The sequence below is a fragment of the Bison bison genome, unplaced genomic scaffold, assembly GCF_000754665.1.
Source record: "Bison bison bison isolate TAMUID 2011002044 unplaced genomic scaffold, Bison_UMD1.0 scf7180017864456, whole genome shotgun sequence".
Taxonomy (NCBI): Eukaryota; Metazoa; Chordata; class Mammalia; order Artiodactyla; family Bovidae; genus Bison; species Bison bison.
In genome coordinates, this window is record NW_011495018.1 from 13808666 (window position 1) to 13833780 (window position 25115).

A 25115-nucleotide genomic window follows, 5' to 3' on the forward strand; every position below is an offset into this window, starting at 1 on the left:
GCAGCAGCAGCAGCTACCTCTATTTGAATATTTTTCTGCTTTTCTCTCTCTGTCCCCTCCCCTCCCACTGGCACTCCCATTATGTCTATGTTGGTATACTTAATGATATCATTTCTCTAAGGCTCAGTTTGTTTTTCTTCATCCGCCCCCCCCACCCCACCCCCACCCCCCGTTTTTTGGCTTACCAACCTCTATTGCTCTGTCTTCCAGTTTACTACTTTTTTTTCTTCTATAAGTTCATAGCGACTGTTCAGAGCCCTTTTGTTGAACTTCAAAATTTCTCTGTACTTTAAATTTTATTGTATTTTTCAAGTCCAGAATTCACAGTTTTTTTAAAAATACATATTTTTAAAAATTATCAGTGTGTCCATTGATATTAAAGATTTCGTGTGACATTGTCATAATACCTCCTTTTACTTCTTTAATCATGCTTTAAACATTTTTTTCGCAAACATGTTTTTAAGAGCTATTTTAAAGTCTTTTTCTGTTAAGTCCAACACCTGGTCATTTTAACTGGTCATTTAACTGTAGTTTGTGTTGCCTGCTTTCTTTCTGCTTTACAGATCATGCTTTCCTGTTGCTTTATATGCCTCATATTTTTTGTTGGAAACCAAATATTTTAGATAATATATTGTAGTAACTGGATACTGTCCCCCTCTCCCAGGGTTTAGTGTTTGTTTGTTTAATGATTGTTTTAGTGATTTGCTTGGATTATTTTAGTGGCGTGTTAAGTCTCTGACATATCTTTTGTTTTCAACAATGCCCTGAAATGTTCCCTGACTCTAGCTGTTGGATGTTAGATGGAAGTGAGATGAGGGGGTGACAGAAGCCTCACGGGGTGGCAGAAACCTGAGGTCCTCTTGGGTTGCCTCTCTTGGCAGAGAACCACTGTGTCATGAACCAGGGCAAGGACAGTCAAGATGGCAGAATCCTTAGTGTGCTATGCCCAAGATAGAGTCTGCGTTTCTCAAGTGGGGACAGGGTCAATGAAAGGAGCTCCCAATTTCTTGAGCATTCTTGCCCTGAACTTAACCTCATCATAGGTAGTCGAGGGCCATATGAGAAACACTGATGACCTGTTCTTTCCTCTGACAGGGAATTGGAGTTGGGGTGGTGGTGATGGCAAGGCACCCTGTGTTCTTGGCTACAGCAGTCCAGAGTGAAGTATCTTTCTTGCTGAGCCTATTGGTGGGAGCAGTCTTGACTTCAGGACCACAGATTGTCACCTTTCTTACCACGTTTCTATAGGTTTTCTTGATTATAAGTTTCTTTACTTTCTGTTTGCCCTTGGAACCATTTCCAGAGGCCTTAATATTTGTTTTAATAATTTCCCCAGTTTTACTGGGAGCAGGTCAATGGAGTGTCTCATGCTGTTGTTATGAAAGTCCATCTTCCCATATTGGTTTTTAAAGTTTTCTACAAGAGGAAATACAGATAGCTTGTAAAAGGTTTGTCTTCTGGGAACTTGAGTGAGAAAACTGACAGTTTTAAGTTGATAGGTTAATAAGAGATAAAGGCTAATGAAAGGATTTTGTGATAGGGTGGGAAGACACCCACTGTTTCCCCGTCTATTTGCCTGAAGTGATGGGACCGGATGCCATGATATTAGTTTTCTGAATGTTGAGCTTTAAGCCACCTTTTTCACTCTCTTCTTTCACTTTCATCAAGAGGCTCTTTAGTTCCTCTTCACTTTCTGCCATAAGTGTGGTGTCACCTGCATATCTGAGGTTATTGATATTTCTCCTGGCAATCTTGATTCCAGCTTGTGCTTCTTCCAGCCCAGCGTTTCTCATGATATGCTCTGCATATAAGTTAAATAAGCAGGGTGACAATACCCAGCCTTGACGTACTCCTTTTCCTATTTGGAACCAGTCTATTGTTCATGTCCAGTTCTAACTGTTGCTTCTTGACCTGCTTCCAGATTTCTCAGGAGGCAGGTCAGGTGGTCTGGTATTTTCCACAGTTTGTTGTGATCCACACAGTTAAAGACTTTGGCATAGTCAATAAAACAGAGGTAGATGTTTTTCTGGAACTCTCTAGATTTTTCCATGATCCAGCGGATGTTGGCAATTTGATCTCTGGTTCCTCTGCTTTTTCTAAATCCAGCTTGAACATCTGGAAGTTCACGTACTGTTGAAGTCTGCTTGGAGAATTTTGAGCATTACTTTACTAGTGTGTGAGATGAGTGCAGTTGTGCAGTAGTTTGAGCATTCTTTGGCATTGCCTTTCTTTGGGACTGGAATGAAAACTAATCTTTTCCAGTCCCGTGGCCACTGCTGAGTTTTCCAAATTTTTTGGCATATTGAGTGCAGCACTTTCACAGCATCATCTTTTAGGATTTGAAATAGCTCAACTGGAATTCCATCACCTCCACTAGGTTTGTTTGTAGGGATGCTTTCTAAGGCCCACTTGACTTCACATTCCAGGATGTCTGGCTCTAGGTGAGTGATCACACCATCATGATTATCTGGGTCATGAAGATCTTTTTTTATAGTTCTTCTGTGTATTGTTGCCACCTCTTCTTAATATCTTCTGCTTCTGTTAGGTCCATACCATTTCTGTTCTTTATTGTGCCTGTCTTTGCATGAAATGTTCCCTTGGAAAGACAAAAGGAAGTTATAAAAGTAGCCTGCTTCATTGTTTGGATTCCTTTATGAACTTGAGCTACTAAAGACTTGGACTAAAAGTTTTGAAAACCAAGTGTTCTTTGAGAGTGTGTGGGTTCTGTTTATTAACTTGCTGAACAAGTGGCTTTTTGTTTTGTTTTGTTGAAGTATAATTTGCAGTGTTGTTTAATTACTGCTATACAGCAAAGTGACTCAGTTATACACATATATATTAATACATTCTTTTTCATATTCTTTTCCATTATGGTTTATCACAGAATGTTGAATATAGTTCCCTGTGCTATATAGTAGGACCTTGTTGTTATCCAGTCTATATATTAAAACTTACATGTGTTAACCCCAACCTCCAACTTTATCCCTCTCCCAAACCCTCCTCCCCCTTGGCAACCACCAGTCTGTTCTCTGTGTCTGTGACTCTGTTCCTCTTTCATGGATAGGTTCATCTGTGTCATGTTTTAGATTCTGCAGGGACTTCCCAGGTGCTTCAGTGGTTAATGCAGGGGTCCCTGGTTCAAGCCCTGGTTGGGAAACTAAGATCCCACATGCCACGTGACTTGTCCTTACAAAAAGGAACAGTGGAAACAGTGTCAGACTTTATTTTTTGGGCTCCAAAATCACTGCAGATGGTGACTGCAGCCATGAAATTAAAAGACGCTTACTCTTTGGAAGGAAAGTTATGACCAACCTAGACAGCGTATTAAAAAGCAGAGACGTTACTTTGTCAACAAAGTTCCATCTAGTCAAGGCTATGGTTTTTCCAGAGGTCATGTATGGATGTGAAAGTTGGACTATAAAGAAAGCTGAGTGCCGAAGAATTGATGCTTTTGAACTGTGGTGTTGGAGAAGACTCTTGAGAGTCCCTTGGACTGCAAGGAGATCCAACCAGTCCATCCTAAAGGAGATCAGTCCTGGGTGTTCATTGGAAGGACTGATGTTGAAGCTGAAACTCCAATACTTTGGCCACCTGACGCGAAGAGCTGACTCATTTGAAAAGACCGTGATGCTGGGAAAGATTGAGGGCGGAAGGAGAAGGGGACGACAGAGGATGAGATGGTTGGATTGCATCACTGACTCAACGAACGTGGGTTTGGGTGGACTCCAGGAGTTGGTGATGGACAGGGAGGCCTGGCCTGCTGCGGTTCGTGGGGTTGCAAAGAGTCAGACACGATTGAGCAACTGAACTGAACTGATAAGTTATATTACCTGGTATCTGTCTTTCTCTTTCTGACTTACTTCACTTAGTACAATAATCTTTAGTTGCATCTGTTGAGCTGTGCTGCTACAAATGGCATTATTTTGTTCTTTTTTATGGCTGAATAATATTTCATTGTATTTGTGTAGCACATCTTCTTTATTCATTCATCTGTCAATGGACATGTAGAGGTTGTTTCCACGTCTTGGCTGTTGTGAATAGTGCTACTGTGAACATAGGGGTGTATGTATTTTTTTGAATTATAGTTTTGTCTGGATATATGCCCAGGAGTATGATTGCTGGATCATATGGTAAGTCTATTTTTAGTTTTCTGAGGAACCTCTCTATTGTTTTCTAGAGTGACTATGACTACAACTTCTATTACCACCAACCAGGTAGGAGGGTTCCCTTTTCTCCATATCCTCCCCAGCATTTGTCGTTTGTAGACTCTTTAATAATGGCCATTCTGACCAGTTTGAGGTAGTACCTCATTGTAATAATTTTGATTTGCATTTCTTTGATAATTAGTGATGTTGAGCATCTTTTCATGTGCTTACTGGCCGTCTGTATTTATTCTTTGGAGAAATGTCCTTTTAGATCTTCTGCCCATTTTTATTTTGGGCTATTTTCTTGTTCAGTTGTATGAATTGTTGGTATATTTCAGAAATTAAGCCCATGTCAGTTGCATCATTTGCAAATATTTTCTCCCAATCTGTAGGTCATCTTTTTGTTTTGTTTATTTATTTATTTTTTTGCAGTACAAAAGCTTATAAGTTTGATTAGGTTCTATTTGTTTATATTTATTTCTATTGCCTTAGGAGGTTGACCTATGAAAATACTGGTATGATTTATGTCAGAGAATGTTTTGCCTATGTTCTCTTCTAGGAGTTTTACGGTGTCATGTCTTAACGTCTTTAAGCCATTTTGATTCTGTTTTTGTGAGTGATGAGAGGGTGTTGAACAAGTAGCTTTATCCCACTGTTTAGTGTGCTGTTTTTAAATGGAATACATTTTTTAAATTTTAGTTTATTTTTGTGCAGAAATCCTTTCAGCAACACCCCTAGAAATATTAATAAACCCAAATTAGATTTTACTGCTTGTAACATTGAAGTCACACACCTGTGAGAAATTTTTAAATTGAATTTTAGCTTTATATTTGACAAGAAAAGGTAATTCATGCAGCAGCTGTGATTTAGCACCTGGATTATTCAAAGCTGCTAGTGTATGTAGTACTTTTTGCGATTTTTTTGTTTTTAATAGAGTGACTGTAACATGTTCTTCAGGAGTCATAAGGCTTATTAAAAACATTCAGCTACCACATCATCTGGCATTTCTATGATAGATGTAGTTCCTAACTTTTTTCCTCTCAGAAATTTGGCGCCAGTCTGTCTGAATCAAAGAAGTTCAGTGGAAATTAAGAAACTAAAGGGGCCTTTCTGTTTTCCATCCATCCCAGAAGCAGCAGAAGAGCACTGAGCGTTGTCTGTGTGTCTGCTCACCTTCCCAAGAGGTGTTTTTCTTTATTCATGTTTCAGCGGGCAACCGTAAAGTAGTATTTCTCTTCCTGTAACAGTCTTTTTCAGTATAAACTGTTGAGGGCCATTCGTATTTTCTTAATGTTTGTTTCATTTTTAGTGTTGGAATTTTATAAACGAGATTGATACATGCTTCAGTCCTGATGGTATGTGTGAGGGGTTAGATAATTGTGAGACCAGAGTACATCTGAGATTTCAAGGCATAAATGCCCAGCAGTTTTTAAATAACTATAAGATAAAGAAGAATGAAAGCAGTGTGTGTGGTCTACCATGATACAGGACCTAAAGCCAATTGTTTAGGGTTTGAGTAGGCTTTGAGGATGGAGAAGGCAATGGCAACCCACTCCAATACTCTTGCCTGGAAAATCCCATGGACAGAGGAGCCTGATAGGCTGCAGTCCATGGAGTCACTGAGGGTTGGACACGACTGAGCGACTTCACTTTCACTTTTCACTTTCATGCATTGGAGAAGGCAATGGCAACCCACTCCATTGTTCTTGCCTGGAGAATCCCAGTGGCGGGGGAGCCTGGTAGGCTGCCATCTCTGGGATCACACAGAATCGGACACGACTGAAGCGACTTAGCAGTAGCAGCAGCAGCAGGCTTTGAGGAATAGGGGAAACCTTCACTTTGTACAAAAGGCTTGAAAGCAGGAATACACATGGCATCTTCTGGGTTCATGAGGTGACTACTCTTCTAGATTAGAAAGTTTCTATTAAGGAAAAATGCTATTGGAAAGATTGGTTTTGGTAGACCTTGAACATGAAACCAAGAACTTTTGACTATCTTTTATATTGTATGGTTAGTGAGAAGGCATAAAGCTTTTGAGCAGGCAAATGTCATATCTAGTGACAGCTGCTGCTGCTACTGCTAAGTTGCTTTAGTCGTGTCCGACTCTGTGCGACCCCATAGACGGCAGCCCACCAGGCTCCCCCGTCCCTGGGATTCTCCAGGCAAGAACACTGGAGTGGGTTGCCATTTCCTTCTCCAGTGCATGAAAGTAAAGAGTGAAAGTGAAGTCACTCAGTCGCGTCTGACCCTTCGCGACCCCATGGACTGCAGCCTACCAGGCTCCTCCGTCCATGGGATTTGCCAGGCAAGAGTACTGCAGTGGGGTGCCATTGCCTTGTCCACTAGTGACAGCAAGTAGAGTTAATTGAAAACTATAGACCCTCAACTCCAGTTTTCTCTTATTTTTTGTCCTTTGCTTAAATGGAGAAGTACGAATTACATATCAAAGATTTTTAAAGCTGCAGTTTGTAACTCACCACAAGCATCTCCATAAAAACCTAGAGTATTAACGATGAACACGTAAAGACCTGAATAATTCATAGGTAACGGAAGTGTTTATGTTTATAAACACTACATAACAGAAGCATTATGTAGTTTGAGCTTTGATGAAGTCAGAATAGCTTGAATTCTGGTTATGCTACTCACCATGTAATGTTGAACAAATTCTTTAACCTTTCTAACCCTCACTTCATCTGGAAAGGGAAGCTAGTAATATTGCCCACTCAGGATTGTTAGCATGAATAAGATACAAAGCATGTAAAGCTCTTAGCACACTGCCTGGCAGACAGTAAACATCTCTGATAAATACCTTTGCTGCTGTTAATTGTTGTTGTGTTATTATTTATCATTATCTAGTACTAATCACTATCCAGTTATATTGTTTCCATGGAACAGTGCATTCTGAATTTTGATCTTGTTACTGTAGGAACACTTCCCATCTGGTCCAGAAAGAATCTCTCTCCTCCCAACTTAAATTTCAGAGCCCACTGGTTGGCCTTAGATTTTCTTTAACTTTCTTCCTGGAGTCCTGCCTGGTCAGTGAGGGCATGCCAGAAAAACCAGGAAGTTCTGACTACCGCAGAGAAAACAGCATTTGCAGCCAGTTATGAGGGACAGGGGTAAACTGGTTTTATAATTTAGGTATTAGGTGTTTTGTTTTGTGTTGTTTTCCTACAGGTAGGTTTTGTTACAATGCTTTAAAGTGTGGTGTTTATTATTCAGAAATTTAGACTTATCTTTACTTTTGTCAGGTATAAGCCTTTTTTCCCGTTCCAAACCTTGCAAGGATTTGAAGACGACGACGAAGAGCTTATCCATATACAACAATGGGCACTTACTGAAGGCCGCCTTAAAGTTACATTGCTAGAATGTAGCAGGTATGTTCTTTGTTATTACTACCTTAGAGGAAAGAAGGTATACCAAAAATGTACTTGAGCAGTATTTGTGCTTGTTCCCCTCTGTGTTAATTTATATTATCTGTAAATTCTTTAGTGGTAAATTTCATAAGAGTAGTCCTTTCCAACTTATAAAAAATATAAACTGTATTTTAGAAAGCATGCTAATGGGGGGAATCATTTATCCTGCAGTAATTTCCAGACTTCTTAGATACAGAATGCTCTGTTGGCATATTTCTTACAACCTGTTAGAAAGCTGTTCGTAGCATAACAGTTTTGAAAATTGTTTTTGATAATTAAAAATACCCTGGAAAGTTGCAAAACCAGACTTGTAAACCCTTGTGATTCTTAAATTTTAAGCTGGAAGGGAATCTCAGAAATAATCTGGCCCAGCCTCTTTATTTTTCCATCCCTATAGTCTAAGCTGTGTTTATACTTTGCTTGAACTACTTATTATATTAGCCTCCTCCCTGGTTACCAATATGACAACCAGAATAAGCTTTTCAAAATGCATATCTGATTGTCCCTTTCCTACTTAAAATTCTCTTAATGGCTTCCCCATTCCTCTTAGATTATAGACCCAAATCATTACCATGACATGCATGTCCCTCTTTCCCTCTCTAGTTTCTTTTTGTACTCAGCCCCTCACTCACAGTGCTTCAGCCAAATAGACCTTCCTAAGAGAAGAGGCAATGGCACCCCACTCCAGTACTTTTGCCTAGAAAATCCCGTGGACGGAGGAGCCTGGTAGGCTGCAGTCCATGGGGTCGCTAGTCGGACACGACTGAGTGACTTCGCTTTCACTTTTCGCTTTCTGCATAGCAGCAGCAGCAGCAAGAGAAGAGGCTGGCAGATTTTTTCTCTAAAGTGCCAGATAAGTAAATAGTCTAGGCTTTGGCATTCACATGGTTTCTTTTGCAACTATTCAACTCTGCCTTGTAGTAAGAAAGCAGTCGTAGATAAGACAGTAGGTAAATGAATGGGCATGACTTGACTGTGTAACCATAAAGCTGTATTATATGAATTTTATAATTTTTGTGTGTCATAAAGTTCTTTTTTTTTTTTTAACCATTTAAAAATGTGGAAACCATTGGTAGCCCACAGGCCATAGAAAAACAAACAGTGGACTGGATTGGGTCCATGGACCCCATAGTTCGCCATTCCCAGCCTTAGATATTTAAACATACCAAGCTCTTGTGTCTATTGCTTGTGGCTTTTAACCCCTAGCTATTGTTGTCTCCTTTGCTCACCGTTCTCTTGCTATATCTGAGATACTGCTCACCTAAAGCCTTGGGTCAGTCTTGGACCCAAGACTTCATGAAGGCATCAAGAGAGTATAGTGAGTCATTATTTAGGTCATGTTGAATTGAGATCAATGATACAAAGAAAAACATGACAATTTGTGAAGTATATGTATCCTACTTTATTTTAATAAGGACCTGTATAATGAATCTCTGAAAGAATATACAAGAAACCAATAAAGATTTTTATGGGGAAAAGGTGAAGGAAACTGGGTTAATGATAATGGACAGGGGTGAAGGTGGGATCCAAACTCTTCACTATAAACTTTTTTTGTATCGTTTGATTTTTGTGACTGTATCGCCTTGTCAAAAGATAAAAATAAAGACCAGTATTTCTGGAGAGTTGAAGGACAAAGCATGGACAGTGGTTCATGTTCTTATGTTAGTCCTTGTAGGCTTGGGTTATATAGTGCCATCACCTTTTCCCGGGTGACAGCTTAATCTTGGAAACAAGCACGCTATCTCAATAGTTTTTAGTCACTATGGTTACACACCTGACCATGTAAAGTTACTTAGTGTTGTGGTGCTGTGTATTATTCACATAGTTTAAGGAGTACTTAAAATTGTTAGTGGAGGAGAGAATAAATTATTATTTTCAATTCATCCTTGCTTTTTTGTCTTCGTGTTGAGAAGTCAAAACATTCATCTCATTTTTATTAAATTCCTTTTTACATTATTTTCTTCTAAACATTTTTGTTAGTATAAAAATAGAACTCAATTCATATAGCTTCCAAGTTTCTAGAATTCACACTAAAGGAAATATACTATTATAATCTCAGTATTTTATGTTTTCCCCCTACTGAATATAAATTTATCTTGTGTGGTTTATTGTAATCTCTAAAACAGAAAGTGACACTCTAGAAAAAACAGAAGAACAAATAATAATGCCCCCCTTTTTGGAGGAAGAACAAAAAAATGCTTATTGTTGATTTCAATTTTGGAAGCTTAAGGCTTAAGAGCTCTTAAGATATTTTTACCATGACTGCTTCACTTAGTGATGTGAAAAGTTGTTGTTCAGTTGCTGAGTAGCATCTGACTCTTTGTGACCTCATGGGCTGTAGCATGCCAGGCTCCTCTGTCCTCTACTACCTCTTGGAATTTGCTCAGATTCAGGTCCATTGAGTTGGTAGTGCTATCCAACCATCTCATCTTTTGCCCCCCACTTCGCCTTTTGGCTTCAATCTTTCCCAGCTTTAGGGTTTTTTGCAGTGAGTCAGCTCTTTACATCAGATGGCCAAAGTATTAGAGCTTCAACTTCAGCATCAGTCCTTCCAATGAGTATTCAGGGTTGATTTCCTTTAGGATTGACTGGTTTGATCTCCTTGCTGTCCAAGGACTCTTAAGAGTTTCTCCAACACCACAGTTCAAAAGCATCAATTCTTTGGCATGCAGCCTTCTTTATGGTCCAACTCTCACATCCATACATGACTACTGGGAAAACCATAGTTTTGACTACGTGGACCTTTGTCGGCAAAGTAATATCTTTGCTTTTTAATATGCTGTCTAGGTTTGTCATAACTTTCCTTCCAAAGAGCAAGTGTCTTGTAATTTCATGGCTGCAGTCACCATCAGCAGTGATTTTGGAGCCCAGAAGATAAAATCTGTCACTACTACTCTTCCCCTTCTACTTGCCGTGACATGATGGGACCTGATGCCTTGATTTTAGTTTTTTTGAATGTTGTTTCAAGACAGCTTTTTCACTCTCCTCTTTCACCCTCATGAAGAGTCTCTTTAGTTCCTCCTTACTTTCTGCCATTAGAGTAGTATCATCTTCATATCTGAGGTTGTTGACATTTCTCTTGGCAGTCTTGATTCCAGCCTGTGATTCATCCAGCCCAGCATTTCACATGATGTACTCTGCACAGAAGTTGACAGTATACAGCCTTGTTGTACTACTTTTCCAATTTTGAACCAGTGAGTTCCATGTCTGGTTGTAACTGTTACTTCTTGACCTGCCTACAGGTTTCTCAGGAAACAGGTTAAGATGGTCTGGTACTCCCATCTCTTAAAAAATTTTCCACAGTTTGTTGTTATCTATACAATCAGAGGCTTTAGCACAGTCAATGAAGCAAAAGTAGATGTTTTTCTGGAACTCCCTTGCTTTCTCCACGATCCAGCGTATGTTGGCAATTTAATCTCTAGTTCCTCTGCCTCTTTGAAACCCAGCTTCATATGAAAATATTTGAAACAAATAGAATAACGTTTTAGAATGATCAAATTTTTGAAAGAGCATAAACCGATTAAGATTAGATAGAAGATATCTGTAGACCACTTGTATGTATATAAAATTGTTCTAAATTAGCCTGCTATCATGATTCAAAGCTTCTTAGGTTTTTAACGTTTAGGCATGCGTATTCACATTTCTCCTCCTTGAGACCTATTTAAACATGTCCAAGTTGTTACAGTGCCATAGGGATCACTTAGCATTGTTATGTTCGTGCATGCTTAGTCTCTTCAGTTGTGTCAACCCATGGACTGCAGCCTGCCAGGCTCCTCTGTCCATGGGCTTCTCTAGGCAAAAACACTAGAGTGGGTTGCCATTTCCTCCTACAGAGGATCTTCCCAATCCAGGGGTCAAACCTGCGTCTGCTGCATCTCCTGCATTGGCAGGCAGATTCTTTACCACTGAGCCACCTGGGAAGCCCAGTGTTGTTATAGTTTTAACTTAATATGTTTTTTTAACTTTTATCTTTTGGTTGCACTGGGTCTTTATTGCTGCACACGGGCTTTCTCTAGCTGCTCTGAGAGGGGCTACTCTTTGTGGCAGTGCATGGGCTGCTGATTGTGCTGGCTTTTGCTGTGGAACGCAGGCTCTGGGCACGTGGGCTTCAGTAGTTGCGTCACACAGGCTCAGAAGTTGTGGCTTGTGGGCTCTAGAGCACAGACGCAGAAGTTGTGGCACATGGGCTTCCACAGCATGTGGAATCCTCCTGGACCAGGGATCAAACCCATGTCCCCTGCATTGGCAGGTAGATTCTTATCCACTTTGCCACCAGGGACGTCACCTAGCTTAATATTCTTTTAAATGTTTGTTTCTTAAGCATTTTTGAACTTGACCTTGAATCAAGTAAAATATAACTTTAATAATTTTTTCCCGAAATCCAGGAAAGGATCATACTCATCACCCACAGACAGTGATGGCTTTCTGCAAGGATTTCTTTATTTTTTAAACTTCATTTTGAAATAATAAAATGGTTCTCTGTGAGGATTTTTTTGTTTCTTAACTTTATTTTGAATTTCAGACTGCCAGAAGTCTGTGTGAAGATTTACCAAACTTAGCTGTTGTAATTTAAGAGAAAATTTTGCCAAAGAGGAAACAAGTTAGAAGTATTCATAGGAAACTGTTTACTGAAACTACTGGAGTTGTACAGCTTTATGCTTCAGAAGGCAACGCAGAGTAGAAATAATCCTGACTTTTGAGTTAACAAGTGCTATGTTCACATCCTGGTGATACGGTTTTACTGTTTGTTACATGTTCTTGGGCAAGTTACACATCTGTAAAAATGGACAAGTGTGCTGCTTTGCTGGTAATTGTGATCAGAGATAGGTAAATAAACTATGGTGCCTGCTGCTGCTGCTAAGTTGCTTCAGTTGTGTCCGACTCTGTGCGACCCCATAGACGGCAGCCCACCAGGCTCCTCAGTCCCTGGGCTTCTCCAGGCAAGAATACTGGAGTGGGTTGCCGTTTCCCTCTCCAGTGCATGCATGCATGCGTGCTAAGTCGCTTCAGTTGTGTCCAACTCTGTGCGACCCTATGGACAGCAGCCCACCAGGCTCCTCTGTCCATGGGATTCTCTAGACAAGAATACTGGAGTGGGTTGCCATTACTACACACTAAGGCTTCAGTAGATACAACTTCTTTCGTTATGCCTTGATATAATCAGTCTCATATTTATCAAGAAAAAAGTAAATCTTTTTATAAAACTGGGTTTTTTGGACATTTAGTTGTGAAAACTGGAATTTGAATTTATTAATTTGAAAGGATCTTGCACTGTGAAGGGAAGTTGTTTTCTAATTATATTAAATACAGTTTTGAATTTTCCAAATAAAGCTTGGGAATGGAAACGTAGTTGTGTTTGTAAAAACTGATTCTTACACCTTGCTTTTATCAAATGTTTTAGAAAGTGAACACTCATTCTGAAGTTGCTTTTTTTTTTTTTTTTGCATTGACTAGTTAGTTTTTTAATCACAGAAGAACTCAACTGCTGTGTTTGTAGTACTACTGTTAGAAGACTAAATTATTTCACATTAGTGTTGCAGTCACTAAGATTATTAAGATTATTTTTAAATTTATAGTTCAGCTTCTAAGAGGATTTTAGATACTTTGCAAAAGAAAATAATATTCCCATGTGCAGTTAAATAGAAGATAAATTAGATGAAAAATAGCCTTGCAGAAAAGAGGTCGGTTTTTTGGAGAAGGAAACCTGATAGGTTTCTTAGTTTATCTCTTGATAAACCGTGCCTGCTTTTCAGCGGAAGAGAGATTCTGATGTCAAATTCTAGAAGGGATTTGCCCCTACATCTTTGTATAAAAGACATTAAACAGTGTAGTGGGCCTCTTCTCATCTCATCTCTTCTCTCTTTTGTTTTTCTGGTTTTAGCAACCAGTGATATTTTTGAGAAACGAGCTAAGATAATAGTCAGTGAAAACAAAGCCTGTAAACTTTTGTCGCGTGAGAGTTCTGTACTCTAAAGCAGTATATTTAGGATAGTCTGTCCTTATTATAGATAAAAGTTCTAAATAAGGTCAGTTCCTCACGTAGTCATACTTAGAGTGTTGTAAAGCTTCTGTTTTCTCAGCACCTTTTAGAGTGTTGTTTTGTTTTACTGGGTTCCAAAAATACATCATTTAAAATTTTTTTTAAATGTTAACACAAATACAGAAAAACCATAGCCCTTGGCATTCTACTTTTATTACCAAGAGTTTTCCCTTATCCCATAATTATCTGTTATCAGCATGCACTCATGGATTCCTGTTTTTTTCAATGGTTATAGTTCTTTACCATGCTTAGTTATTTTGGTGCCTAAATTTTCTCAGATGTAGCTTCTTGGAGCCTCTTCAAACTGGCTCCTATATGCTTGTGACATGACCTTGTCTTTTTTCTTTGCTTTCTTTTTCTTGTTGCTGCTTCTTGAAAACTGGACATTGGAAATAATGAGTTGTGGAAACTCTGCATTCTCTTATATTCTGGGATGATTGATGTTATATTCTAGAGGGCAGTTGGCTTTCCTTTCCTCAAGTTGCAAACTTTGTCTCCTTACCCTTCCTGCCTTTCCATCTTGCCAGCAGCAGCATGTTTCCGTTCTCTGCTTTGTCTCCCACTGCTGCTGTGTTAGACTGGTGTCCTGGAGTCTCCTCCTGTATATAGCAGTCAGCCAAGAATTTGAGCAGAGATGGAACTTAGCCTCTCAGTGGTTTCTTTGCTCCTGGGGATCACCCCATAATTTCTAGCTGCTCTGTCTGCTTTGTACTCCATCCTCTGATAGTTAAAACCCATAAAGCTTCAACTTTCTGCTGCATGAACTATACCACCATTTTCCTGCAGCTCTAGCCCTGAGCTATGTAAACCCCAAGCTAATAATTTGTACTCCTTGAAATTTTTTGAAATTCGATTGTCCTCTGGCTTCTCTCTGCTTTGGGAAGGTTTTCATTGCTTTTAAATGTGTTTTTACGATTCTTTTTATCCACTCTTTATAACTGCAGTCTGTTGGAGAGTTTGTGTGACCACTTTACCACTATCACCTGAAGTACTGTTCACCTGGTTTTGTTGTAGATGTTGTTGACAGGTTTTGCCTTTGTTTTCCTGATTGTTCTCTGTGCTTTTATGGGAAGATTTTGGGAGACTCAAAACCATGCTATCACTACCACCATCCTTCTAGAACCAGAAATACATATTTTTACTTAGATTTTTATAAGGCAAAGGGAAGGGTTTAATTGTGTGATTAAACGATTTTGAAATAAAATCAGCTGGTCTTGTTTCTTTTATTAGAGGCAGCTTTGACATAAAAATTTGGCAGAAGGAATTAATACTTTTAAGTAACGTTATATCCATATTATATAGTGAAGTACTTGGTTCTTCCAGGGAGAAGGCTGTTAACATGGAGTTTTGAAATTCATTTCAAATTCATGAGCTATTTTAAAAGTTAAAACCAAATCTTCCATTAATTTTAGGATTGAGTTTGAATACATTCACTTGTTTATTTTTCACTCAAGTGGTAACTTAAAAAAAATTATCTGCAGTAAATAATGCTAAATATTAACTTTCCCCTTCTGAGTAGTTGGTAAATAGATGTACCTTATAGTCTGCATTTACTTTAATATTTGACAGTTTTATTTTTTTCAAAAGAGAAAATATCTAGCTAAATTTGAATATATTTGGGGGCATGATTCCACAGATACCTTTCTTGTTGTTAATAGCATTTACTTATTATCTGCAATATATATACATATATATATATAGTAGGCACTTTGCATTCATTATTTCAGTCCTCAGAACATCTTCATTAGATTAGTAATATATCTGAAGAACTGAGATCCGTAAGTTACTTGCTTAAAACCACATAGCTGGAATTTGAAGCTAGGTTTGTTTGACTTCACAATCTTTCACTCATTCTATGTTCATAGTCTTTGTGTTTTTTTGTTTTTTGTTTTTTTTTTAGCTTGCTGAAGAAAATTTTGATTCTTAAATTTTTCATATTGTGTTAGAAGTATATAAATTTTGGATTTTTTTTTTTAAATCTATTTGAAAGCAAGTCATTTTTTAAGTTACCTTTTCCGGAAGATCTTGAGATATAGAAATGTGTATTAATAATAAAGCATCATTTATATAAAGGCTGGAGGAGAGATAAAAGGAAATTAGATCAAACATGAGATATTTAATTTTGTTTAAGGGAAAACTTCCACTCAAAGTGAGCTGTTGAAAAACAGAAGAATTTCTTGGCACTGTTGCTGAATATTATTCCTAGAGTTTTTTTTTTTTAAAAAGCTATGTAGATCTATAACGAATAATGGTCTGTAACTCTGAATTTGGACATATAACTCCACAAGATGAACTGAATTCCTAGAGATCTTATGCCTACGCCTGTATTTATTTAACTGTTTAAGTTCCTCTAGCAGTAAGAGATAAATAAATAAAGTAATTGAATGATGTTTCCCTTTGTTTCTATACACTTCTCTGGGGTATAATAAGGAATCTTCCTGTAGTTAGGTTGCTTTTGACTAGAAGCAGGCTTCTCAGAAGATCCTAAATTTGGAGTTCACTTGCCCTAGGTTTACGTAGGTATTCTTTTCTTGCCCCGCTTCCTCTTCCCTAAGATTGTTGTGTTGGAAATAGTATTGTTTCTTTTGTAATTGTATAGGCATAGTTCCAGAGCACCACAATAATGTGAACATGACGATAAAGCAAATCACATGAATGTTTTGGTTTCCCAATACATATAAAAGTTACGTTTACACTGTACTGTAGTCTATTAAGTGTGTGATAGTATTATGTCTAGAAAAATGTACATACCTTAATTATAAAAGACTTGATTACCAAATGACGCTCATCATCATATGAGCCTTCAGCGAGTCATAAAGTCTTTGCTGGTGGATAATCTTGCCTTAATGTTGATGGCTCCTGTCACTTACCAAGTGTGGTGGTTGCTGAAGGATGAGATGGCATGCTAATTTCTTAAAATAAGACAACAGAGAAATTGGCTGCATTGACTGACTCTTCCTTTCATAGACGGTTTCTCTGTAGCATGCAGTTCTGCTTGATAGTATTTTACTCACAGCAGAACTGTTTTCAAAACTGGAGTCAGTGCTCTCAAATCCTGCCGATGTTTTACCAGTGAAGTTTATGTAATAGTCTAAATCCTTTGTTGTTATTTTCAAAAGTCAATTGAGTTTGAAACAGTAAATGCTGGAGAGGATGTGGAGAGAAGGGAATTCTCCTACACTGTTGGTGGGAATGTAAATCGGTACAGTCACTATGGAGAACAGTATGGAGGTTCCTTAAAAAATGAAAAATAGGGCTACCATATGACCCCGCAATTCCATTCCCCAGCATAGCCCTGGAGAAAAACATGATGTGAAAGGATACATTCTCCCCCGTGTTCAGCACAGCACTATTTACAGTAGCCAAGACACAGAAGCAACTTAAATGTCCATTGACAGAGGAATGAAATAAGATGTGGTACATATATTCAATGAAATACTACTCAGCCTTTAAAGAGAGTGCAGTAATGCCATTTGCAGCAACATGGACGGACCTAGAGAGGGTCATACTGAGTGAGGTAAGTCAGAGAAGGGAAACGTGACAGTCCTTATATGTGGGTTCTGAAAAGATGAGGTAAATGATCTTAACAGAACAGAAGGAGACTCGCAGACTTAAGAGAATGAACTTGTGGTTGCCAGGGGGAAGGGATACTTAGGGAGTTTGGGATGAACCCGAACACACTGCTGTGTTTCAAGTGGATAATCAACAACTACCTACTGTGTTCAGCACAGGGAACTCTGCTCAGTGTTATGTGGCAGCCTGGATGGGAGGAGAGTTTGGGGAAGAATGGATACATGTATATGTATGGCTGAGTCCCTTCTGTGTCCACCTGAAACTATCACTGCATTGTTCAACTGAAATAAAAGGTACATTAACAGATTTTTTTAAGGTCAGACAAGCTTGCCTTCTTCATGGTGCTCCAAAATAATTACATAATAGCATCAAGGATCATTCATCATAGATCACCATAACAAATATAATGATAATGAAAAATTTGAGATACTCTGAGAATTAACAAAATGTGACACAGACACAAAGTGAGTAAATGCTGTAGGAAAAATGGTGTTGATAGACGTACTTGCTCAGTGCAGGGTTGTCACAAACCCTCAATTTTAAAAATTGTAATATTTACAAAATACAGTAAAGCAAAGAGCAGTAAAGCAAGGCATGGTAAAACAGGTATGCTTGTATACCTCTACTGCTATTTCATGTAGTAAAACAGCTATTTTCATGCTTCTGATATCTGAATAGCAGAAGAACTTAAGAAAATTAAGTACAAACCCAGATGACATAAAGCCAACACTGTGTTAAAATGCCAGACTCCAAAATATTTCAGTGTGATGTTGGCATGCTATATACTTAAATATGATACTTTCAACAAAAGTGAACTGTGAAATGAACTGTGTGGTCATAAAAATCAAAATTCAAGGGTATTATATCCGAATTTTCCCTCCCTTTGCACCATGATGCCATAACTGTCAATCAAGTGCTTCTGGTGAACTTATTAAAGATACCTGAAGGTGACATAAGATAACACTTGTTTTCAGAAATTGCTGTTTATCGAATGGATTGCATGGTAAGAGAAATTGAAGGCCCAGAAACAAATTAAGAGGTATTATAGGTTAAAAGTGAGGAAGTAAGTTCTTGAACTACATGTATTAGTAGAAACGAAAGGGCCAAATGGTTTAACTTTTCTAAGGGCAGGGTTTAGTGAGTGACAGAATACGTGGGTGGTGTAGGCAGAAGCAGCCAAGGAATGTTAAGAATTTGAGTCTAGGTGAGTTATGATCTCGTTGAACTTTGACTTGGTCAAGTATTGGTTATTTTCTAATATTAGAGGTTATGAAGTTCAAGACAAAGTTTCTTTCTCCAGGACTTGTGGGGGGAATAGTGACACTTGTTTCAGAGGGAGAAGAAGGTACAGCTGTCATCACAGTCTGATTTTAGAACATTTTTGTCCCTGTCACAGAAGCTCCACACTCATTAGCAGTCAATTCCTATTCCCCCTAGTTCTCTTCCCCTAGACCTTATGTAACCAATAGTCTTTTGAATTCTTATTTTTCTGACCACAGTTCATTTCACAGTTCACTTTTGTTGAAGGTATCATATGTAAGTGTATAGCATACCAACATTACACTGAAATATTTTGGAGTCTGGCATTTTAACACAGTGTTGGCTTTATGTCATCTGGGTTTGTACTTAATTTTCTCAGATTCTTTAACTATTCAGATATCAGAAGCATGAAAATAGTTTTACTACATGAAATAGCAGTAGAGATACACGAGTATACCTGTTTTACTGTGCCTTGCTTTACTGTATTTCATAAATATTACATTTAGAAATTGAGGGTTTGTGCCAACCCTACATTGAATGCCAACCCTACATTGAGTGACAACCCTACATTGAGCAAGTCTGTCAACACCATTTTTTCCAACAGCATTTGCTCACTTTGTGTCTATGGCATATTTTGTTAATTCTCAGAGTATTTCAAACTTTTTCATTATTATTTGTTATGGTGATCTATGATCAGTGATCTTTGATGCTACTTTTGCCTCTCTAAATTTGCTTATTTCCACACATTCCATCGGAGAAGGCAATGGTACCCCACTCCGGTACTCTTTTGCCTGGAAAATCCCATGGACGGGGGAGCGTAGCAGGCTTTAGTCCATGGGGTCGCTAAGAGTCGGACATGACTGAGCGACTTCACTTTCACTTTTCACTTTCGTGCATTTGAGAAGGAAATGGCAACCCACTTCAGTGTTCTTGCTTGGAGAATCTCAGGGATGGGGGAGCCTGGTGGGCTGCCGTCTATGGGGTCGCACAGAGTCGGACACAACTGAAGTGACTTAGCAGCAGCAGCAGACATTCCGTAAAGTATGAGGTCTTTTGTGACTGGCTTTTTTCACTTAGCTTGTTTTCAGGGTTTATCCATATTGTAGCATGTATCATCACTTCATTGCCTTTTGTTACCAAGTAATATTCCATCGTGTGTATATGCCATATGCCATATCTTATTTACCTGCTCATGACCTCATGGACATATGGGTTGTTTTCACTTTTTGGCTGTTGTGACTAATGCTATCATGGACATTCATGTCAAGTTTTTGTGTGAATGTATGCTTTTATTTTTCTTGATTATATATCTAGGAGTAGAATTTCTGGGTCATATATGTTAATTCTATGTTAACTTTTTAAGGAGCAAGTGACTACGTCATTTTCCAACCCCTCCAGCAATGTGTGAGGATTCTAGGTTCTCCATATCCTCACCCATACGTCTCTCTTTTTAAATTAGCCATCTAGTGGGTATGAAGTGTATCTCATGGTGGTTTTAATTTGCATTTCCCTGATGACTAATGATGTTGAGCATATTTTCATGTGCTGATTGGCTGTTCACATATCTTCTTTGGATAAATGTCTATTCATATTCTTTGTCCATTTTTCAATCGGGTTATAATAGGTCCTTATGAGACATCTGATTTGCACATTCTGTGGATTGTCTTTGCTTACTTGGTGTATCCTTTGAAGGAGAAAAATTTTAATTTCGGTAAAGTTCCATTCACCTATTTTTTCTTTTGTTACCTGTGCTTTTGGTCTCCTGTTTTAAGAAATTGTTGCCTGATTAAGGTCACCAGTGTTTGCTTTTATGTTTTCTTATCAGAAATTTATTTTCTGAAACAAAAAAGAAATTTATTTCTTATCAGACATTTAGTTCTGTGGCTTACTTTTTGGTTACTTTTTATTACATGTTTTTAAAATTTTTTTACAGTGTTGTCAAAAATATAGAATGATTTATGGTTTTAGGGAAGGATTGCAAGAATTATGCTTTCTCATTCCTGAATCCTGTAATACTTGTTGAGAATTTGGGAGTACTAGATGGTGCGTAGCCTTCTCTGGATTGACGGTAAATCCTTCAGGTAGTTTGCTCTTTTGAACAGATGGTGGCAGCAGAGCTTTGCTGAATGAAAATTCTCAATTTTTAAGCCTAGTATTTTTGAATTATGAAGATTTTTAATGCTCTTGGCAATAAATTGTTAGGCAGTAAGTTTAAATTTCCATTTAAGATTAAAAATTATTTAAATTTAGGAACTTTTTTGCTATGAGTTTATTCTGACTTTTCAGTTTATGAAACCAGTTTGTGAGGTATGGGCATGGTTTTCTTCAGTTCTCCAACCTTAGGCCATAATTTTCTCTTAATACTCTAAGGTCTTTTATCCACTTTTCTTTCATTATCTCACTCCTATCCCTATGATCTTTGTGTAGAGATAAAGTAATAGAGTAACAGTCAAAATGGTGATTAATGCTAAAGCTATTTGCAAACTTACTCCTAAAACACATTGGCAGACTCTCATTCTGACTTAGGAGATATGTAAGATAGAAGTTGAACATGTGGGTAACATTTTTTTCCTTCAATAAGAAAAACTGCTTTATATCATCGCAAGATTGGATTCAAGATTTCCTTTTTAGATCTAAATATTAAACAGTAAAATTAAGTGGTGCAGTTATTCTGTGACGGTTGTTTTCAGCGTAATAGAAATAGTAAACATATATTGAGCACTGACTGTTCACTAAGTGTAGTCACTCAGTCTTGTCTGACTTTTTGAGACGCCATGGACTGTAGCCCACCAGGCTCCTCTGTCCATGGAGTTCTCCAGGCAAGAGTACTGGAGTGGGGTGCCATTTCTTTCTCCAGACTGTTTGCTAAACACTATGCTAAATGCCTTATGTGCATTGTCTCTTATTCTCACAACAGCTGCTTCTAAGAGGTAAGTTAGTGTTTTTGGCCTGAAGTTTCCAGAGGAAGACATGAGTTTAGAGAAGTTAAATCATTTGCCCAAGTCACATTAATGGATGGAGAGGTGTGTGTGTGTGTGTGTGCACGTGTGTTCATAAGCAACTGTATTATACTATTTTATGTGTACTTAATTTTTACAGAGATGGTATCATACTGTATATATGCATCACTTTGCAACTTATTTTTAAAATTCAACAGCCTGATTTGAAAATCTATAGCATTTGCTACTATGTATAGATGTCTGATCAATTTTTTTAACCTCATGAATAGATACTACTTTCTTTGAATAAGCTGCTTAGAAACAGTGTGTCCTACAGTTTCATCTGATTTTTCATTTTATTTCACTTTTCTACTAGAGCATATACCAAGCGTTTAATTAAATTTTTTTCTCTGTTAACAGAGTAATTTATTAACTTTTGGTATAATGATCAGGAAGAAACAGTTTAATACATATAATTGGTATAATAGTCCCTATATTTTATTTTATACTTCAGATTACTTATTTTTGGATCTTATGACACTGAAGCAAATATTCATTGCACACTTGAACTGAGTACTGGTGTTTGGGAAGAAAAGCAAAGGAGTTCTATTAAGACGGTAAGATAAATTTGCTTAGTTTTACATCTGTATGAAGTTTATATTCTTATAAGTGTTTTTTTAATATTTCTGTATCGAGTTATTTTTAGTCATTTGCAAATAATTATGAACAGCTCTTATTTGTCTTTTTGTAATGCATCCATAATAAAATGAATCACTTAAAGCTATAATATTAATTGCTTGCTTGCATCAAAAACCTTGTTTGACTAATTTCATAACTTTAGTTGTTTCATAGTTGTGGGATCAGAGGGAAATAATTCTGAAAACATTGAAAAGTATGTACATTCAGAGCATTCATTCATTCATTCATTCATCGGATATTTTGTGAGCACTTACTTTGTACCAGGCACTGTGTTAGCTGCTGGGGAAACAGTCTCTTGTCTCTCAAGACAAGAGACCCTGTTTTTGTTGTGCTGTCCCGGGGAGAGGTTTGATACTCGTCTGCCTGCACAGACAAAGAATTACAAGAGGACAGGGGTAAACCTGCAGAGAGATCAGATCAGTTAAGAGGCATTTAGGGGAGGCGTTGGCTACTTTAACTAGGTGGTAGCCAAGGCGATGGAAAGAAGAGAATGGATTTGGGACCTACATGGCATCCGGTCCCACCACTTCATGGGAAATAGATGGGGAAACAGTGGAAACAGTGTCAGACTTTATTTTTCTGAGCTCCAAAATCACTACAGATGGTGACTGCAGCCATGAAATTAAAAGATGCTTACTCCTTGGAAGGACAGTTATGACCAACCTAGATAGCATATTCAAAAGCAGAGACATTACTTTGCCAACAAAGGTTCGTCTAGTCAAGGCTATGGTTTTTCCAGTGGTCATGTATGGATGTGAGAGTTGAACTGTGAAGAAGGCTGAGTGCTGAAGAATTGATGCTTTTGAACTGTGGTGTTGGAGAAGACTCTTGAGAGTCTCTTGGACTGCAAGGAGATCCAACCAGTCCAATTTGAAGGAGATCAGCCCTGGGATTTCTTTGGAAGGAATGATGCTAAAGCTGAAACTCCAGTACTTTGGCCACCTCATGCGAAGAGTTGACTCATTGGAGAAGACTCTGATGCTGGGAGGGATTGGGGGCAGGAGGAAAAGGGGACGACAGAGGATGAGATGGCTGGATGGCATCACTGACTCAATGGACGTGAGTCTCAGTGAACTCTGGGAGTTGGTGATGGACAGGGAGGCCTGGCGTGCTGCAATTCATGGGGTCGCAAAGAGTCAGACACGACTGAGCGACTGATCTGATCTGATTTGGTGTGTGAAGGACTTGGAGTTCTGGTTCCTTTTTTGATCTCTCTCAAAAGAACCTGTCACCTAAATTGCAAAGAGTTTGAAAAAACTGTAAAAGCATTTTTAAAATATTTTAAGTGCTATAATTAAAAATAAAAACAGTGCTTTAATCTCATTATGTTTTATTTGGACTTGTCTGTGTTCTTTGGGTTCCTAAATGAGTAAAAATTGTCACTAGTTATTAGCTAATTTGTTTTCAAAGTTAAGTTGGTGTTTTTGAATGTTCTGCATAGCAGTTTTAGTAGCAGTTATGTCTTGCTTCTAGGAATTTGCATGAATCTAGTAGTCTATTAAAGATTTCAGAACATTTATTCAAGATATTGTCTACAAAATTTCTTCATTAAGCCCATGAAGTTACACAATGAAAGTAGAATCTCAGAATTTTATGGCTGAAACAGAGAAGGAAAAAAAAGTCAGTGTCCTAAAGGGACCCTCAGACTGTTTAAAAAAAAAAAAAGGTTTATTTAGTTTACTAAGCATATACTGAGATATTATGGATTTAGTAATAATAAAATTGAAGAAAGTAGGGAAAACCACTAGACCATTCAGGTATGACCTAAATCAAATCCCTTATGATTATACAGTGGAAGTGAGAAATAGATTTAAGGGACTAGATCTCATAGACAGAGTGCCTGATGAACTATGGACTGAGGTTCATGACATTGTACAGGAGACAGGGATCAAGACCATCCCTGTGGAAAAGAAATGCAAAAAAGCAAAATGGCTGTCTGGGCAGGCCTTACAAATAGCTGTGAAGAGAAGAGAAGCGAAAAGCAAAGGAGAAAAGGAAAGATATAAACATCTAAATGCAGAGTTCCAAAGAATAGCAAGAAGAGATAACAAAGCCTTCCTCATCGATCAATGCAAAGAAATAGAGGAAAACAGCAGAATGGAAAAGACTAGATATCTCTTCAAGAAAATTAGAGATACCAAGGAAACATTTCATGCAAAGATGGGCTCGATAAAGGACAGAAATGGTATGGACTTAACAGAAGCAGAAGATATCAAGAAGAGGTGGCAAAAATACACAGAAGAACTATACAAAAAAGATCTTCACGACCCAGATAATCATGATGGTGTGATCACTGACCTAGAGCCAGACATCCTGGAATGTAAAGTCAAGGGGGCCTTAGAAAGCATCACTATGAACAAAGCTAGTGGAGGTGATAGAATTCCAGTTGAGCTATTTCAAATCCTGAAAGATGATGCTGTGAAAGTGCTGCACTCAATATGCCAGCACATTTGGAAAACTCAGCAATGGCCACAGGACTGGAAACGGTCAGTTTTCATCCCAATCCCAAAGAAAGGCAATGCCAAAGACTGCTCAAACTACCGCACAATTGCACTCATCTCACACGCTAGTAAAGTAATGCGCAAAATTCTCCAAGCCAGGCTTCAGCAGTACGTGAACCGTGAACTTCCAGATGTTCAAGCTGGTTTTAGAAAAGGCAGAGGAACCAGAGACCAAATTGCCAACATCCGCTGGATCATTGAAAAGCAAGAGTATTCGAGAAAAACATCTATTTCTGCCTTTATTGACTATGCCAAAGCCTTTGACTGTGTGAATCACAATAAACTGTGGAAAATTCTGAAAGAGATGAGAATACCAGACCACCTGATCTGCCTCTTGAGAAATTTGTATGCAGGTCAGGAAGCAACAGTTAGAACTGGACATGGAACAACAGACTCGTTCTAAATAGGAAAAGGAGTACGTCAAGGCTGTATATTGACACCCTGCTTATTTAACTTCTATGCAGAGTACATCATGAGAAATGCTGGGCTGGAAGAAGCACAAGCTAGAATCAAGATTGCCGGGAGAAATATCAATAACCTCA

At 38.2% G+C, this 25115-nt stretch overlaps 1 protein-coding gene across 1 annotated transcript in view; it reads left to right on the top strand.

Annotated features, from left to right (window-relative positions):
- The window catches only part of PDZD8 (PDZ domain containing 8), an 83748-nt gene that overhangs the window by 21525 nt on the left and 37108 nt on the right, over window positions 1-25115 (top strand). The window contains exons 4-5 of the mRNA XM_010859584.1: window positions 7397-7522; window positions 21888-21990. Coding sequence (XP_010857886.1) covers window positions 7397-7522; window positions 21888-21990 — 229 coding nt within the window. The remainder of the gene's footprint in view (window positions 1-7396; window positions 7523-21887; window positions 21991-25115) is intronic.